Below are 18,683 nucleotides of genomic sequence, written 5' to 3' on the forward strand. Positions count from 1 at the left end.
CTAATACTTCACTAATGCTTTACAGTGTGTAGTTATTATAAAGTGCTATATTTCTTTGTTTCTGTTGGTTTCAATGTGTTTTCACAAATAATGTCTGATCACTGATATTGATCCTTCAGAACACACACACACACACACACACACACACACACACACACACACACACACACACACACACACACACACACACACACACACACACACACACACACGACTGAAATTTTGTGCCCATGCTGCAGATCAAGTTCTTTCTGGGATAATAAAGTTAACCAATTGATCAGCCGATCAATCCATCACATTTCCTGGCAGTTATCAGTGTTCTTTGGTCGTGAATACATAAAGTACCTCGAAAATACTACGACTCCAAACACAATATCCAGAAACAAAAGTCTTACAACATTCAGAGCCAATGCAGTTACTTTCCCAACCACATTTATTTAGTCCGCTTCAGAGAGCGCGACACACAGAGAGAGAGAGCGAGAGAGAGAGATATGACAAGGCAGTTGTTATTCTCACCTTTACCTGGTCTGTAGGGTTTAGACTGGCTGACCGTCATATGAGGCATCTGAACCTGATACATAGCTGGAGACTGTAGTGAAGAGGGGAATGAGGATGGCAAATGAAGAAAACAAGTTTATATTCAATCGTCTGTGGGCACATCATTTCAACAAGAATGGAAAACCAGCCTGCAACTAAAAACAGGTGAACTTTTGCTTACTTGTGTTGGGCTGGACATCAATTATTCAGCTTTTAACTGTTGCTTTAGTAGCTAATCCCTTACCCAACAAATACAAAAAACATACTTAAAAAAAACACATATAGTATGTGCATGTGAGATTGTGGGAATTATTTCTTACCTGGGACCACATGCATTTTCTATGACTGTCTATTATTGGGCAGAAAAGGGTGTTTTTACAACTGTGTCTATAACCCAAATACTGCTTGTCATCTTCCATTCCTTAAGTCCGTAACATTATAAACCATGCAATTCTATTACAAACAGTAATGCAGCAAAAAGCCATTTGTATGGGTAAACAGATGAAGCCAATAGAAATAAGGTGACGTTACAAGTCCATCTGTGATGACAGTTCAAAACGAATTGCAATAAGAAGTTGGCAAACCAACATCTGATGGCATTAATTCAACAAGCAAGCAAGACATTTCAGTACTGATTGGGCTTAAAAAACAAAAGGATTTAAAAAATTCACAAACCTTCCATATTATGCTTTTCTAATGGAGCGAGAGAGAGGAGGAGGAGGGGGAGAAAAGGAAAAGAGAACCACTCTTTAGTTGTTCACCAAGGTATGTTATCGTTTACACGTGTCTGATGTTGGATCACCAAGTTTTTCTTAAAGCAACACAGGACAAAAATATAGATTTACAACTACAAATTTCATTCATCAAATATATGCTCTCAAAGCACAGTTAAGAAGTGCTTTGAGAGTAAATATTTTGACATCATATTGTATAAATATTTCATACCTGCTTTCTTTAAACATTTCTAAGCTTTTTTATCCCAGATATTTACCTAAACATTTTTCAAATAATTCTGCAAAAAAATAAAAAAACAAGCAAAAAAAAAAAAGTGTCTGGAACATGAGAGAGAAAGGAAAAGTGATGACAAAAGGATGCACATGTTCTGTATATCAAGGTGTCCAAGGAAACTACAAAAGAAATGTGAGATGTAGCCTTTTAAAAATAAAAAGAAAGATTAGAGATGAATCCAAGACAGAAAAGGAAAGAAAAATAACAAATGAGGGCAAAATGGTTGTTAGGGATTTGTCTAAATGAACTTTGCATTTCATACTGATTCAACATGATGCTTGGATTGATCTGCACTGAACAGAAACTAGAGCCCGACCGATACGGGATTTTTAAGACTGATGATAACAATTTTGATATTTCCAAAATATCAGCCAATATTCTTTTTCTCTTCTTCTTTTCAGAAACACAAAACAAAGATTATCCCCTAACATTTGTTACGTGTACTTATGAGACCTCACCAAGAGAACACAAACTCTTCTTGTTGTTATAAATAGTAGTTTGAACAAAAGAGTGCCCTCTGGTGGACAAACTATGCAACTACAACACTCATGACTTCTCTTTTTTTTTAAGTGTCATTTATTGGCTGTTATAAACACTGATACCAATTTATCTGCAATTAGCTCATATGGGCCAATTTATCGGTCGGGCTCTAATAGAAACAAATAATCTGTCTTCATAGCGCACATTTCGGCATACAGGAGTGTGTCTCACCTGCACTCCAGGGCTGACTGGTGTAAGGGGATACATCTGGGGGAAGCAGACTGTCTGGCCATACACAGTCGGGGGCTGCTGGACTACGATGGAGGGGCTGGGTTGGCCCTGAGGCCGGGGAGGCGTCGGGGTGTTGGCTGGTTTGGGCTGATGGAGCATATAAAGAGAGATCGAAACAGCAAGGGACCAAATAAATGAGTTCACTTTCAGTTTGTGGCATTTAAACTGTGTAGTCTGGCAGCAGCAGGGCCTACTGACCTGCGTATTGAACCTGGGTTTGAACTCATTGGCATTTGGGTTCAGGGTTGATTTTCTCACTTGACTACAGGAGGAGAAAAAAAGTGAAGTTAAAATTTAAAAGGATCACTCTTATTATCATGTTGGTTTTGGTCATTTGGTAGGATTTGTTGATAAGAAAACTACAGAATATCTCCAGGCTTGTTATTTAAAATTATGTACAGTCTCCCCTCTCAACCATACCATCCCTTCCACTCACTCTTGCACTGCCTCCTTTTTCTCCTCCTTTTCTTCATGCTTGGGACCACTAAATGTGGACGTCGTCTGAACTCCCTGTGATGTCACATCCAGCCCCGCCCTCTTCTGGTCCGGAGCGGAAGGAGACGGGGACAGCGCAGCGGGGCTGCCAGGCTTACTGGTGTTTGCAGTGGTGGTGGATGGAGCAGGAGCACCGCCAGGGGTGCCAGCAGCAATACCTACAACGCCCTCTTCGTTGCCCTCCCGCCCCACGGTGGAGGCTTTGTCCAAGGGAAGGTCTTTAGGCTTGTCTGCTGGATCTCTGGGAGGCTTGGTCATCATCTGGTCAAAGGCAGGCTCTGAGTTTGAACTAGACTGCAACTGGAAGTGGGAGGATGAAAAAATAAAGTTAGAGCTCTAGTACAGCCTCATAAACAGGAGGTTAGTTATGTCACATTTTCAGCATTTCTATACCGTACAAATGAATGAAATACTTACCCTAAAATCTACACTAAATTTCTTTAAATTATCTATTTGTTTTCTGTGGTCTGGTGCCATAGAAGGGGGTCCTGTAAGGTGAGTAGAGAGTAGAGTAATGAGTCATTACCAATGGATCTGGAAATACTGAGCCAATATTTAAGCCAGCACAACAACCTAAATTATATTACAATGACAGGTACATAAATTAAAACGGGTGTCTCAGCAAATAGTCTCTTCTTTAAAAAAATTTGTGATAAAGCAGTCCGAAGTGTATATATACTGTACCTTTACAGACTGGTCTGGTGATACTAGGTGAGCTGTCCATGGGTTTGATGTTCTCCTTGTTTGCCGTGGGGGATGTTTGTCTCGTCTCTTGGACACGACACTCTTTTGCTACACAGGACAGAAAAACAAGTCTCTTTACTTCCAGCATAAAAGCAGCTTATACAGTGACAGAAACTACTTTAAAAGCACACAGAAATCAGGTATTTCATATCACACTTAGCATTCCTTGGTCCCTTAATCCATCTCAGTGAGAGTCTGTAGGTTAAATTTAAGCTTACCTTCACCTGATGGAGAGGCGACCATGTTGGGGGCGGGGCTAGCAGCAGTCGGAGAGGAAGCTGATGTTGGTGTAGAAGCAGTTTCCACAGGAGCTGTTCCTGTCTGTGGTGACGGGAGGGAGGAGGGGCCAGGGGAGGCTCCACCCATACTATTCTGTCTGGGGGAACGAGGTCTGTGAGCTGAGGAGAGGAAGAAGAGATCTTAGTGTCATCTTGATTTACTGGCCAACATTAGAGGATAAGTACTCAAAGCAAATGCTTCTTTAATAATACTACAAGGCGGAAAATGCTTTTGTAGTGTCCTTTCACAATAACGCAAGGCCCTTACAAACATGCCACGCAGTGGTGCTACAACATAACTTCATGAAATCTCCTCTGCACATATGTTCCATTGTGTTATATCTTAATGAAGTTGAAATATTTAAATGGTTGGAAATGTATCAAAATAAACACAAAGTAAAGAAATAAAAGGAAGGAAGGAAATAACTGCGCTACCTCCGCTAACCACTGAGGACCATGTCCCTCCAGAGGAGCTGCTCCTGGTTGGTGGAGTCACTGGGACCTCTCCAGGTGCATTATGGGAAATTAAGTCCACTCCTGGAGGGACTCCAGTGGTCCGGCAGGGTGGCACTCTGTGAGCACGAGGCGTCCGCTGTGATTTTGGAGACATCCTGGGTGGACCTGTAGATGAAGAAAGACCGATAAAGACAGACAGAACTCCATAAACAGAAGGTGGAGGTGAGGTAACACACTGAACGGGTTTCTCTTTGAAACTCACACGTGTCTCTCAAAAGCTTTTTTTAAAAAAAAACAAACCTTACATCTATGGTTTAAATATCACAACATACAGTAATGTTATTTAGTGACATGCGTGTTAGTGGAGAAAACTGCAGGTGTGAAACGATCACACAACACACCACACTCAAACCACAACCAAGTGAAGTGAGAGATGAGAAATGGGGAAAACATGGGAAAGAAGGTGAGGTGGAAACCCGTATTTAAAGAATTCACTGTTTAGCAGAGCTTGTGCAGTTACACAAAGAGTGTCCGTCTTACAAGTGACAGCCCAGTGCAAAACTGATCTTTGGAAAAACACTAAGTATTAAGTTAAGTATTTTTTCATTTCACTGAAAAAGTATAAACACGTATTTATTTAGACAGCAGCACTTTAGATTTAACACGAAACAAGGACTAAGAGGTTAAAGGCCTCGCTTACAATTTGAAGCGTTTGAGGGTGCACATTGTAACCCCATTTTGAGACAATGACAAAGAGCATCACCGTGGAAGATGGTGGTGAGTCTAGCAACAGACTTAAACACATTAAAGCAGAAGAGGTCAATTATAGACTTGACTGCTGTATCATAAAACATTTTGAGGGGCGCTGGTTAGCTCACTTGGTAGACCAGGCGCCCATGTACAAGGCTCAGTCCTTATCACAGCGGCTCCGGGTTCAAATCCAGTGCGCAGCCCTTTGCTGCATGTCATCACCTCTCTCTCTCTCCCTCTTTTCCTGTTTCTCTATCCTATCTAAATGAAGGCCAAAAAGTCTCTTTAAAAAAAACGAAAGAAAACATTTTGAGAAACTGCTGCCTTGGTGTTTTCGGTGGCTGAACTCTTGCTAAACAGAGAGCACAGCACACAGTGTGGTGCACCCACATGCCAAGGTGAAACTGCCTGACGCACTGACAGAAGGATCAGCTTCGAGGCTTACCAAATCCTTACAATTTCCATTTGTATGGAAATTGCAAATATGACCTGAATCAGTCTGAAGAAGCAACTTCACCTATTAGTGTTGTTTCACACTAGACCTGGACAAATTCACATTTGAAAGTAGCTTCCTTATTTAACTTAAACATTTAACATAATTTTCTATGATTCGGAATATAATTTCCATATTTAGCGCAATCCTTCCACCTTCAACTCATGCCTTTGCCCAGGTCTACTCCACACTGATGTGGGTACCTTCTGAAGACATGCGTTTGGGCAGAGTGGAGGCTGGCGATGTGGGCCCATGGTGGGAAAAGGAGGTTGAGGAGGAGGAGGGATAGGAGGGGTGGGATGAATGAGAGGGAGGTCTGGAAGGTCGAGAGGGGGGTCTGGAGGGTGGCCTGGTGGGCGTGGTCGCCCGAGGAGGCAGGGAGGAGGGGCCAGACTGGTAACGGGAGGGGGGGCGGGAGGTAGGAGATGGACAGGGTGAGGGCCAGTGGGATGAACCTAAAAGAGGGAAGGACAAATGATCAAGGATGACAACCAGCAGATGACAACCAGTTAAAAGGGGGGAAAACAAAGTCATAGCAGGAACAGAAAGAAGGGGGAGATTAATAAACATGAGAAAGAATGTCAAGGCAGGAATAAAACGATTTAACTGATGCAAGTAAAGTACAATAAATGCATTCAATGAGCAACAACAGCTACTATGAACGTCCCAGACTCTAAACCAAAGTCACCACCAGTTTTACATCAGTTAAATAGATTAAGGGGGGCGGGGTCAGGCAGTCACAGTTGGATCGCTATACTGACCAACTCACTCACCATCCAATGCACCACTGTACAGCACTGTATTCCAGAAGAACTTTCTATACAGGATGTTGCAAGTAACACCATATGCGTGTTGGTGATGTATTAAGCGTACCTCCATTAACCACCCTCTGATCGGCCCCTGAGCTGGGACTGTAGTCGTGAGGTCCTGGTCGAGGAGTGGGGGGTCCAGCTGAGCTCTGAGCAAGACGAGGGGAATTCTGACGTCCCGGTCCCCATGACATCGCCTCCCTGTTCCTCTGACCTGGAGGAATGTACTTGTTCTCTCTGCACGCACACACGCACACACAGTACAGTCATAGACAAGAGTCAAGATAACCAAGAGGAGGAATTCACTTTACACTATTACATTCAACTAAGTAACTCTCTGCTGATGTTTTGATGGAAAGGGTACTCTTTTTCACTGTGTATGGGACTGTCCAAAATTACATCAATATTGGAAGTCAGTCATGCAGACTTTGTCAAAGATTGTTGGAGTAAACATACCTGCTGAGGCAAAAATATGTGTGTTGGGTATATACCCAGAGAACTGTGTTTTTAGCTCCAGACAAATAAAACTGATTGACTTTGGACTCCTGCAAGCCAGGCGGTTAATATCTCTGTACTGGAAGAAAATGGATGTACCCTCAAATCATATGTGGGTGAAGGAGATGGCATCATGTATTGTATTGGAACGACTCACTTATATTGTTAGAGGAAAGGGAAGAAATTTTGAAGAAATATGGTCAACATTAACTGAGTTTCTAAGACATTATGAAGGAAATTAAGAAAGTAAAGCTGACTGCCGAGTTGTTTTATTTTTTTTTTATCATTGTCTTTGTTACTCTGTTATGTGATGTTTTTACTTTTTACTTTGGGGATTAAGCTGTGAAATATTAAGCTTATCAAATTGTATGCTTGTCAAATGTATCACTTGCTTGTTTTGTTAAAATTCAATAAATATAATGTTCAAAAAAGTAACTCTCTGCCAAAATGAGCATGTTTTCTTTAATTACCAAAGTAGTATTTGTTCTGGGAACAGCTGCTGTCCATTTAGTGAATTCGCTGCGACTGTATTGTCCCCCTTCGAGGCTTCAATATGCTTCTCAAGCCTGTGCGTTTCTACTGCAGACCCACGCCGTCAGCAAGCATTTTGTACATATTGTATACATACTTGTGCTCTCATGCTTGCACTTCAATGGTGGGACCTCAAAGTCCTTCAACAATAATTCTGACATGTGGTGCATGACATTCTGGTATAAATATGAGATATAACATGCTAGTACATAGATCCCTTTCTTGCCTCAAAATATCCCAGTAAAATATCACGCACTGGAAATAAAGTATGCAGAGTACTCTTTCCAGTTCGTCCTTAATAAACATAGTACCTGAGGGAGACATCAGCACTCTCTGATGATAAATCATCTCGCATGATATTTATAGTCAGTTTTATGGTGTAGATATTTTATGGGAAAAAAGGTGAAAGGAATGCTTTATTTAATCTTTTATACCAATAAAACATAAATGGGGTACATTCCAACAGACCTACAGGTGATGAAATTTTAAAACATTAACAATAAAGCTGCTGACTCGATTAATTGCTAGGCCAGCTCCATTACTTTACAGTATGCACATATAATTTTGATTCTTACAAGTATAAACTCAATCCCACAACGGGAGTATAAATGCACATCAAGGGCCGCCAAGTAAAGTCTGTATGTGGAGAAACACTATGTTCACTATCAGCATTTGCCGAGCAAATTTAATTTGTTCTCATCGTTGTTAAGCGGCTCTTGATGTGCGCAACATTTACACTCCCATTGTGGGATTGAGTTTATACTTGTAAGAATCAAAATTAAAGGTGCATACTGTAAAGAAAAGGAGCTGGCCTAGCTAGAGTGTGGGGAAAAGAGAACCCAAAGGAAAAGGAGCACATCAAAGATTACACAATTGCAAAGCCTGCACTAACACACACTCACAGGCAGAAGTAGTATGTATTGGCCCTAAGCCTGTACGTGTGTCCTGGTCTTACCTGCTAAGTGTGTGAGTCTCCCTTTCCCCTCGCACCACAGCAGTATATTTCTCCTCCTCAGAGCGTTCATCATTCTCCAAGGCGACACGGGCCTTGTATGTGGCACTGGCCTCAATCTCCTCTGCCAGCAGGGCAGCACGCGCTTCCCTCTTGAGGAACTCTTCTGAGTTGTCCCGCTCCAGGGGGACCCTGGGAAACAAGCTTGGGTCAGACAAGGGCAGCAGGGTGATGGAGTGACTAGGGATACAGGTTAAAGGGGACCTATTTTGCTTTTTGATATTTTCTAGCATTTCTATAATGTTACAATGTCAGATGTTCATATTAAACATGACCAAAGTTTCAAATGATGAGGTAAAAGTATTACAAAGAAATCCCTGTGAGCCAAAACCTCAGATATCCCCCTCTTCCGAATGCTCTGTTTTGAACTGTTTTTTCTACTAATGGCTCGGTATGATGTCATTCCGAGCAGGATTTCCAAATATGGTAATTTGCTCCAGGCAGAGAATGCTGGTCACGCCCACAAAAGAACATGCAGACCTATACCTGCAGCAACCTGGTAAACACATTAGACAGTGGCCAATCAGAAGACAGTGGGCTCTGGAGTGGGGAGGTCTCAAAGAAACAGAAGCATAAACAGCTTGTTTCACACAGATGCTGAAATGAGGGCCTGCATGAAGAGCCAGTATAAGACAGAAAATACTTTTTTGAACTTTGAATCATGCAAAGCCACCATACAGGAGTTACAGAAGTACAATATAGGGCTAGAAATGCAGTATAATAGGTCCCCTTAATGACCACATCCATTATTTCAAATAAATTGTAGATTACTTGTGTGCAAGAAACTCAACATATTCTAACAGAATAAATATATTGAACAAAACAACGCATAGAGAGACACACATGAGCGTAGAGAAGCTTACGTATATGTGGACAAGCTGCTGTCATATGTAGACAAGACTCCATACTTCTCCTCATTGTATTTGAACATGTCATTGGGGTCCCACCCGTTTGACTGAGATGAAGAGAGAGAGAGAATTTCACAAAAGGCCTGTAAACAAATTATCAACGATGTGGATCAGATGGCACAACCAATGTTTACTTCTTTCACTGTCAAATTTACAAGTAGGGCTGTCGCGATAACAGCAATATTGAAATACTATTGGTCAAGCCTACCGCGGAGGATGGCAAGCACCGCAACAACTGCAATGTTCATACTTTACACTTCAGCGCGTGTTAAATTAATAAAGTAGTGCTTCAAAAGTTCCTCCACTGAAATAAGCTTTTTAACGATTCAAGGACAGACCGCCATGGGCTGGACGTGACCCAACTTCAAACTTGGAAGTTGTAAATGTTGCCGTGTTTTGTATTTTACTGTTTATTTTAAAGGTTAGCTAACTTGGTATTAGCACATTGCGCCGCTAATGTGGCTAGCAGGCTCGGAAATGTTGTACTAATGTTGTAATCCTGAAGGACAGTCGAGAGACACTGAACGATAAGCCTCATTTGAAGCTCACAAACTAACGAGTATAATGCCAGCAGCTATTTCTCATGTTGCTTTCTGTGGAAATTTAGTTATACCGTTACAAACAGTGGTTAGTTGTGGACATGCGTGCGTGCGTGCGTGCGTGCGTGCGTGCGTGCCATGCCCTGAAGGTAACGATATAGCCACGTATGAAAAAGACACGGTCAAACTACAAAAATGAGTTTGCTTGGCAATGTTGTCGACCAATTCCCAGCAGCTACCTTGCATCAACCATAAAGCTGCTGTTAGCGGCTCGCTGTGCAGTGAGGTGAGATCCACTGACACACTTACTCTGCTATATGGCACCAAATTACTTCATTGATGAAAAATGCGATAATACTGCATACCGCGCTGTTCAGCGCCAACAAATTACTTCACCGCGACAGCCCTATTTACAAGTCATCATATGAAGGCCTGTATGGATTCCACTACATGTACTCAGTGCAGCATCAATGTGTTATTTTCTTACCACATCTGTATCCAGAGACTCAAGGCTGTCAGAGTTGTGGGTCTCTCCTCCATCCCAGGGCTCTAGATCTTTCTCTTTATGCTCGCCATTGATCCTACTGCTCACTGCTGCATCTGTGAAGTTGTCTGCGGCACACACAAATAATACATACGCATGTACAGCAGACACACACAAGGTATAAAATCACATGGCTACACTGTGCTCATGCCTCAAGAGCTTCTGCCACACTCTCTCACAGCAAACGTCTACATGGAGGTAAGGGTGGTTCACCAGGCACACCCACTCACAACCAAACATGGGTTCAACTGGATTGGGAAAAAATCCTTTCAAAAAAATTGAGATATTGCTTGAGCTGGCCTTGGTATAGCTGAAGGATAAAGGGTTCTGGCACTGTGAGCAAGAATATGACAACAACCTTCTAAAGAAAGGCAAAAAGGCTAGTCCCCAATCACTATCTTAGCCTGCAATAAAATGTACTAATTAAATCAAGATGTAAGGTGCTACAGTATTTTTTTATTACCCATCACCATGGCGACCTCTTGAAAAACGTGATTTACGTGTATAGAAGACTACTTGGGGCTGATGATGATCCACACTTTCAGGACGTTTTACTGTATTTAAGTAAATTTACAGAATACTTTGGTTGGCTCAACTACAATCCAGGGCCGGGCACGCTCAAACTCACAATTACATTTGAAAGGAAATCTAATCTAATCTCAGCGAAAGTCTGCTCACACATTCTCAGACCTGGCACCAATGGACTATGTGCATGAAGGATACGAGCCACCTGGAGTTACATAACTCAGTCATCCCAACTAGGGCTGGGCGATATGGACCAAAAAGGCGATATGGTATAAAAACCGACATGGTAGCTAGCGAATGACATCTGCACTGGTGTGTTCACTGTCACTTTATCTGGTCCGCTCTTGTAAAATATCCACTGTGTCGCTACTTGTAACATAATCACTCTGTGTTTCTCTGATAAATGTGTCACCTAACTTGGGCGGCCCGCTGAAGTAAAGTGAATGTGTGGGAAACAATGACTGAACTGTTGTTTTTTCCATTTTCAAGCCTTCAGCACTGTGTCTCCCTCCATGTTGTTGAGAGTTTGTGAGTAGACGGCTGCATGCAGATGCAGAGGGAGGGGCGGGCCTGTGCGGTGAGGGAGAGAGAAACGAGCAAACGCTGGCAGAACTTGAAGGAAACATTAATTAACTCAACATCAGACTATAATCGGTATAAACGGTATTGTCTAACTTCATATCTCTTTTGAAATTGTATTGGTATACCTCATTATACCGATATACCGCCCAGCCCTAATCCCAACTCATCCCACAATAAAAAGTGCATTAAGCATTGCTGGCACAGAGCAAGTTCAGAAAGAAATTTGATTGGCACCACACAGACATTTGGGCTAACAGGCCTGAATTATATTAGTAGATGTGGCTGGGATGCTCTATGCACACTGTCCATTGAGGGAATTGTACAATGTGGGCATAATGAGGAGTAAGCAAACATGCATTTAGATTGCAGTAAATTACATGTTCTCAAAGCACTTTAAGATACTGACATTTTATCACAAGGCTCAGAACGCAGGTTAAGGTGCATGTGTTCGACATGAGATTTCAATCTGTTGCTTTCAATGGAATCATAGTCATAACGCCCCCTTTTCCATCTAGTTCTGATTTGAACTGAGCTCTGGTCCAGTAAGGTTTGAAATCCAGCGCCGCAGCAGAAACTCATGTTAGAAAAATAAAACAATGCTCTGAAAGATACCATATCCTTCCAATTCTAAGAATAAGTCATAGCTGCAAGGGTGTCTTTACAAGCTGGCTACATACAGGCTATTATGCTGAACCATAATAACATCTGGGAAAACTATATAACTAAGTTGTAAATATACAAAAAGTATTAATGTTAGTATAAAACAAGTGTTAGCTTACTACATTAAACTTTTTACACTCGCATATCTCACACATCCTCAGATTCCTCATAAGTATGTATAAGGCCATAAGTATCTATGTGCCATGGCAGGATTCAATTTTGAGCCTCTACTGAAATCCTAAGTAAAAGCTTAATTAAACAGCATATAATAGGGCAAGTGGCAACTACTCCACCGAAAGCAACATCCAGTCTAAAGACAACTAAGGATCAGGTGGACCAAGACTGACCTGCATCAGATATTTGATTTGTATTTTTATGTTACATGAAAGCAGTGATCCCCCAAATTCATTCACCAATTTGGATTTTAAATGCAGCAATAGACGGCAACAGATCAGGCCCAAGCCTCAGAGATTCACAAATTTGTTTGGGTGCATACAGAGATGTGCGGGAGGAGAAAACAACCATATATTACCTGTGTCAGAGGAAACTAGACCATTGGAGAGGAGAGACAGACAGATGACAGAGAGTCAGAAAATGGACAGACAGACAGAATGACTGGCGATAACACCAGCAGTTGACTTCCTGTCCAACAATTTTAGGATGTGGATCATCTATGTGCAAGTTTTAAAGAGAAATTCTATTTCCTGTTTTGTTTTGTTTTGTTTTTTTTTCTCCATAGTTTTAAGTCAAGCCTAGGAGACTCCTCACGTCCCCCTTATTCAGCTATTAAGTTGGTGAAAAACAAACTTACCTTTCTAAGTATCTTGTTGACTTAATAACATAAAATCACTATTATTAGCAATGGTGCTTAAGATGTAACTACTTTTCTACAAAACAATAAAATTTCCAGTCAGTCCACAATTGTTCAATTTAACAAGATAACACCACCAGCTGTGCAGTAGCATCTCCTTGAATCATGTAGCGAAAGCCTTAAACTTTTCAGAATATAATAACCCCCTTCCACAAAGTCCAATATTGTTCAAAGCAGAATTGTAGGGGTCACGGTGAATTAGATGAAGAAGACTCATTCAGCCTTTATTGAGTGTCCTTGCTGCGCTGGGGCAACCTTCGGCCCAATCGATACATCACATTAGTCTTCAATGACTGGCCACTCAAAGCCGACACCCAAGATTTAAGTCATGCCAAAGCCTCTGTGACATCAAGGTAGTATATACAGACTGAAAAAGATCAATATGTTGTGTGTTTGCACCGATGGGAATTCACTGTGGCATGTGTTTATTTTTGTGCGAGTGTGCAATGAATACAAAGTGACAAACTAACCTAATTACATTGTGTATGCTTCATGCGTTTTAGTGTGTACAAGACTAGGTATATAAAGGCCGCTGATGTAACTAGATTGGTCAACACAAAAGCCCTCTGTACCTTTTCTGGCAAAATTTAGGTCCACATCTTTGAAGGTCACCACTACGACATCAGAGGCCTTGAAAATGATGCTCTCCACAATATCCTCTTTCCTGGGGGCTATGCTCGGCTCTGGGCTCTTTCTGTGGGCTGCATCCAACACCAGGTCACACTGATGGAGAAAGATATGTTAAATTAGATTGAAGGGGGATGTGAAATATATCAAATGCCTAAACTATCTACAGAAGAGACCAGGAACCATGGGATATGGAGGCCCGAGACCATACATTGTTTCATCACAATCATTCACCGCACTAGCTTGACAGACAGAAAATGAATTGGCAAGAGTTTTAATAATCAATCAATCTTTTAAGAAAATGTATTATGGAATCTCTGAAAAAGAATCTAATATATTTCCATTTCTGTTGGCCAGACAAAACAAGCGCTTGGAAGGGGTCACCTTGGGCTTTGGAAAATTGTGGCAGACTTGTTTCACTATTTTCTGACATTTTATACAATAACCATGAATCAATTAATCGAAAACAAGGGACGATGAGAATAATACTGATGAGCACAACCAGCAAAAAGAGGACCTAACCAATTAAATAACTTGGCGTGTTTGATTAGAATGAAAAACTTCCATCTTGGCCCAGCAAGGCACATCAACATGCTTGCCTAAAGCTGAACTACAGGAAATCCCCTCTAGGTTCTTTGGCTGACAGAATATTTAAACAAAAATTTATTTGACTGACATCAATTGATTGTGTTCTGCTCATTTAAAGGCATCCACGCCAGACGAAGGAGCTTGTAATTTGCAGTGGGAGCAGACATGACCTCGAATTTCCTCAAAACAAGAAGTTGTACTACAGCTAATACTATAGCAGAAAACTGAAAACACAAGCCCTACCAACCAAACAATACATCGTTGACTAAGAGACCGTGTAACCAGGTGGTAAAATACAGCTATGTGAATATTTCAGCACATCTGACGGTTCTGCTTGCACACACTGTGGCAATAAAACCCAAATGTGATGCTTTGCTTTGGTCTCAAAACAAAGTGGTGTGTTTGCCTGTGAAAGCACCCCAAATTCTGTTTTTTTTGGAGTACCCTGCCAGCTTTATTCGCATTAGTCACACAACCTTATAAAAGAGGTGGGAGACAAGATACATAAATATAAGCCCTGTTGTTTGGAGTTAAAACAGGGGGATAATGTATGTTACAACATCCTATCAATAACTGAAGTTGATGCCAAGCTGAATTGGACAGAAACTTGTACCATTGCTTAGGTAAAGCTTTTCATTTTATTTTCCCCACAGGACATGTTTGGGAAATACTTCAACCTAAAAGGGAAGATGAAGGGCCACATACCTCTCTTCCATAAAAGGAAAGATGGAAAGGGCAATCTTTGTCTAAGCCACCTCAGGGGTGAAGTTGCTATTGAATGCTGGCTGGGCACTATCTTTCCAGCACAGTTAACCTTAATCATTAGTACTGCTACTGAGGAAATAACAGATCAAGCACCTATAAAGAACATTGCAGTGTGTGTGTCGCTTACCTCTGGACCGTATGTCTTAAATACTCCTTCATAGACTGCTCCGTTTTTCACTTTCAGCTCACACTTGGCCCCCTAAAAACGAATAGGCCTCTCATTATTCACTGTATGCAGTGTCGATGTCAATTTACATATTCAAAAAACAAGTTCAGAAACCCATCTGCTGTGAAACAGATAAATGATTGATCAATCGCTGCTTTGTTAATGCAACTAGCAGTCTCTACAAATCACGCAGGCTTTGTTTATAGCAGCATAGACATTTTGAAGAAACAGCATGTGGTGAAAGACAGACTGCTGTTACAAATTCGTTTACAGTAAGCATGATTCACATGGTTGATTCAGAGTTTTTTCCCTGCAACTGTGCTCATTTCTCCAGTCATTGTAGCTATTAGACAGAAAACAAAATTCAGACAAACATACTGAACATATGTGAAGCATCATCTCAAATCTTTAACAAGACAGATACACAGTAAACATACCACCACTGAAGTCAAGACATGGACCATCCTCATATTTGCATATACACCATTGAAAATGACCTAAAGAAAAAACACAGTTAACTTCTGATGTTCCCCATCTACATAGGAAACCTATGCTAAATACGCTCCTCGCAGCCATGTGACACCTATTGGACATTTGTTCCATTCATAATGCATAATAAGAAACAGATATCCAAAGACTGGATTTATGCTTGCTCTGAGGTCCATTCTTTGCAACTTTTAAACCAAATTGCATGCCTTACAAAAACATGACACTGTATTCCATCGACTCTATAATGAACAAAAAGAAGCATTAATCCAGTGTGTGTGTTTTAAGCAGTTTGCCCTCTTTGATCAAATAAAACATTCAGGTATACCAAACTTCTGACAGTACATGCCTATGTGGCATAAAAGCTATTTTCTACTGAATTATGTGAGTTAACCAGTTACTTACTGCTGCGGGACCTTTACCACTGTGTCTTCCCCTGAAAGGAAAAAAAAAGCCATTGTTGTCAAACTTATCAAAAATCATTGCCACTGAAGTTCTTACTACTGAAAGTACTCTCTGAGGAGGTGATGCTGTGTATCTCTACAATAGTATATAACCGCTGTTGCAGATGTTAAAGGGGAAGCCCAAGAATCATCAGCAATATGCATTATCCAATTAAATCTATGCAAATGTTGATGTATTAAATATTTGAATGCAATGTAGATTCTGAAATTCCCCACAGATTCCACGATATTTTGCTGGTTAGAATAATGTTCAAGTGGCTGCCAGCCAAAGGCTTGGTAGCCTACATTTTTTCCCCCAAGCATGTCCTAAAACGCACCTTGTTCAGTAGCTGGCACATGGCCAGGCATTCACACTTGATTCAATGTAGGCAGTGGTCACTTTCCCAATATTATTTTCGTTGTTGTAAATGAGTAATAAGCTCAGTTGAACACAGTCAGTTACTCAATGTTGAAACGAAACCCAAGTAATTTCGAGCTCAAATAAGCTCCATTTGTATGCATTAGTCCAACTGGTCCTATCCTATTTTTCCAATATCTTCGCACGGCATTAATGGATGAAACCTACGCAATGAATGGGGCGTACTGTCCTAGTGACCGGTGAATAGAAGCCTGACCACATTAACACCATCAAAATTCACGATACGCGTGCAGCTCCTGCACTGACAGTGTGTGTTAGCTTTATTTTTGGACGACATGTACAGAAATGTCATGCTTCAAGGACATAATTTCAAACGAGAAGCAACGTCAAGGTTGAAAAGCCCATCGGTCTGTAATTCCCCCCCTTCTCCTCCTCTTCACCCCGTCTATACACCCGCCCCTTTCTTTCGTGCGCCCACACGCTTGATATCAATTTCTTGGCAAACCCTTTGCAGCAATATTGCGGTAACGTACAAAGCTAACGTGACAGTCAAACGAAAACAAACACAGCTGCTTTATCGCCAGGCTGTCCCGTTACCTAGCCGTTGTAACACTGAGTGAGCCAAGTGCCCTGAATAGCAAGCATGGGCTGTCAAATGGCTAATTAACGCGAGCTAAATTGACTCCGAGATGATAGTAAACCGATATCAGAAACTTGGCAAGCAGCTTCACCGGTACGCACATGTGTGGGAAATATGTTTGTCCACCCAAACATGTCTAAATACATAAGCCAGATACCAGCTGATGTTTTATCTAACGTACAAGAGGAGGATCCGTTACGTCGAAGTTGCAACATTTTTAGAGCCAGCAGACAGGCCTCGCTAGCTAAACCGCATAACGTTGCGCTAGGTGACCAACACGTCGCAAGGCCCACATTCACAAACACGTAGTAGTTTTCAACCACTTAACGGGAATGTCATCTCTCAAAAACGACACTGTTGGAAGTGACTGTGTCCACGTACTGTTCACTGGTCACATTAAGCCCCGCTGCTGTGTTTTTATTACGCAAAGTTAACGTTTTGAATTTCACAGACCTGCCCAGATTCTGTCTTCCCCCGCCGCTTCCTCCGGCACCGGAGGCGGCGGTACCAGCGGTGTTGCCACCGCCGGGCTTGCTGCGATTTCCACCGGCCTTCATTGACATTGTGATCCCATAAAAGACGGCGTCTTAAAACGACCAGCTTCACACCACAATTTCTTACTGACGACGAGAAGGTGTATGTTTGTGTGACAGATCGCTACTGTTAACTGTTAGCAATCCTAAGATCTGGCTAGCTAGCAGCCTAATGTCAACGTGCCTCTTGAAGCATATAAGATGCAATGCTAAGAAGCTAGGTGGCTATCAGTTGCTAGCTAAATTAGCAATCTGTACAATTCCTTTTAAAACGAAAAAAAAAACAATATTTAAAAAAGACAACACGCGCAAATCACTCTTCCAAAATAAACATGGGAGTTACACCTCTTGTCAATTTGTTATATAATCCTAACAAAAAAATTCGATTGTCTCAAAATAGGGTTTACAGCTATCTCAGGTTCTTTGCGTTGCTAACAGCGAAAAGACCAAAACAGTCTGAAAGGGGACAAAAAACCGCGGAGGGATATATGAAAGGCGTAACGGCTCACAACATGTAACCAAAAATTCCTGCTGTATGTTATTTCATCACCATCAATCCACTAAAACACAAATGTGTTGCCATATGTCATATTTAATCTGGAGAACCATACGAAACATTTAGATACTCCTGTTTTTAAATTACACATATAATATGGCACTATTTTCAGGAAGTCCATGAATCTTCTATGGCTGTTCAGTGACATCCACGTGAGCCGGCCTGTCAACACACTACACACATAGAAACACACTATTTACACACTTCTTGTGTGTGCATGTTGATGGCATCTACATTATACATTACATTACTGCTCATAATTAGCATGATGAAGATTATTTCCATGTTGCAATTATCTGGTCTGAGTTCGACAATCCTGATGAATTAACAGAGATGCTGGGATGTGGTTGCGCAGGCAAATTGCCTTTAACAGCATGTTCATGAACAAATTAAACATTAATAATTTCGTACAAGACAAGTTTGTGCAGCTTGTAGAAAATTAAGGAATTCCTATTTATTGTAGCCTAGATGTCATTTAAACACTTTTGCTTA

General features: G+C 41.3%; 1 protein-coding gene across 7 annotated transcripts; it reads right to left on the bottom strand.

The window, feature by feature from the left end:
* Positions 1-418: 418 nt before the first annotated feature.
* Positions 419-18,068, bottom strand: atxn2 (ataxin 2). 7 transcript variants are annotated; one of them, XM_046035540.1, is made up of 20 exons: positions 17,556-18,068; positions 16,046-16,076; positions 15,592-15,651; positions 15,116-15,187; positions 13,581-13,731; positions 12,670-12,684; positions 10,314-10,438; positions 9,243-9,370; positions 8,323-8,511; positions 6,406-6,578; positions 5,736-5,987; positions 4,269-4,454; positions 3,774-3,953; positions 3,496-3,603; positions 3,229-3,299; positions 2,753-3,111; positions 2,515-2,578; positions 2,257-2,403; positions 1,213-1,230; positions 419-589 (listed from the first exon to the last, which is right to left on the bottom strand). In XM_046035540.1, exons 1-20 carry the CDS (start codon positions 17,663-17,665, stop codon positions 434-436), a joined length of 2,595 nt encoding a protein of 864 aa, XP_045891496.1. In that variant the 5' UTR covers positions 17,666-18,068; the 3' UTR covers positions 419-433. The 7 variants fall into 7 exon arrangements, with proteins under 7 accessions (XP_045891496.1, XP_045891499.1, XP_045891497.1 ...); XM_046035543.1 differs by having other exon boundaries at positions 9,243-9,334; positions 17,556-18,067; XM_046035541.1 differs by lacking the exon at positions 12,670-12,684.
* Between the last annotated feature and the right edge of the window lie 615 nt (positions 18,069-18,683).

The sequence above is a fragment of the Micropterus dolomieu genome, linkage group LG21 (assembly GCF_021292245.1).
Source record: "Micropterus dolomieu isolate WLL.071019.BEF.003 ecotype Adirondacks linkage group LG21, ASM2129224v1, whole genome shotgun sequence".
NCBI classification, from domain to species: domain Eukaryota; kingdom Metazoa; phylum Chordata; class Actinopteri; order Centrarchiformes; family Centrarchidae; genus Micropterus; species Micropterus dolomieu.

What these genes read in the sequence shown, in the direction of transcription:
- atxn2 (XM_046035540.1), bottom strand. Translation starts at nt 17,665, where the DNA reads ATGTCAATGAAGGCCGGTGGAAATCGCAGCAAGCCCGGCGGTGGCAAC. An exon ending in GGAAGACAGAATCTGGGCAG is followed by an intron (nt 16,077 to 17,555) that starts GTCTGTGAAATT and finishes TTTTCCTTTCAG; the next exon opens with GGGAAGACACAGTGGTAAAG. An exon ending in GTCCTCAGTGGTTAGCGGAG is followed by an intron (nt 3,954 to 4,268) that starts GTAGCGCAGTTA and finishes TCCTCTCCTCAG; the next exon opens with CTCACAGACCTCGTTCCCCC.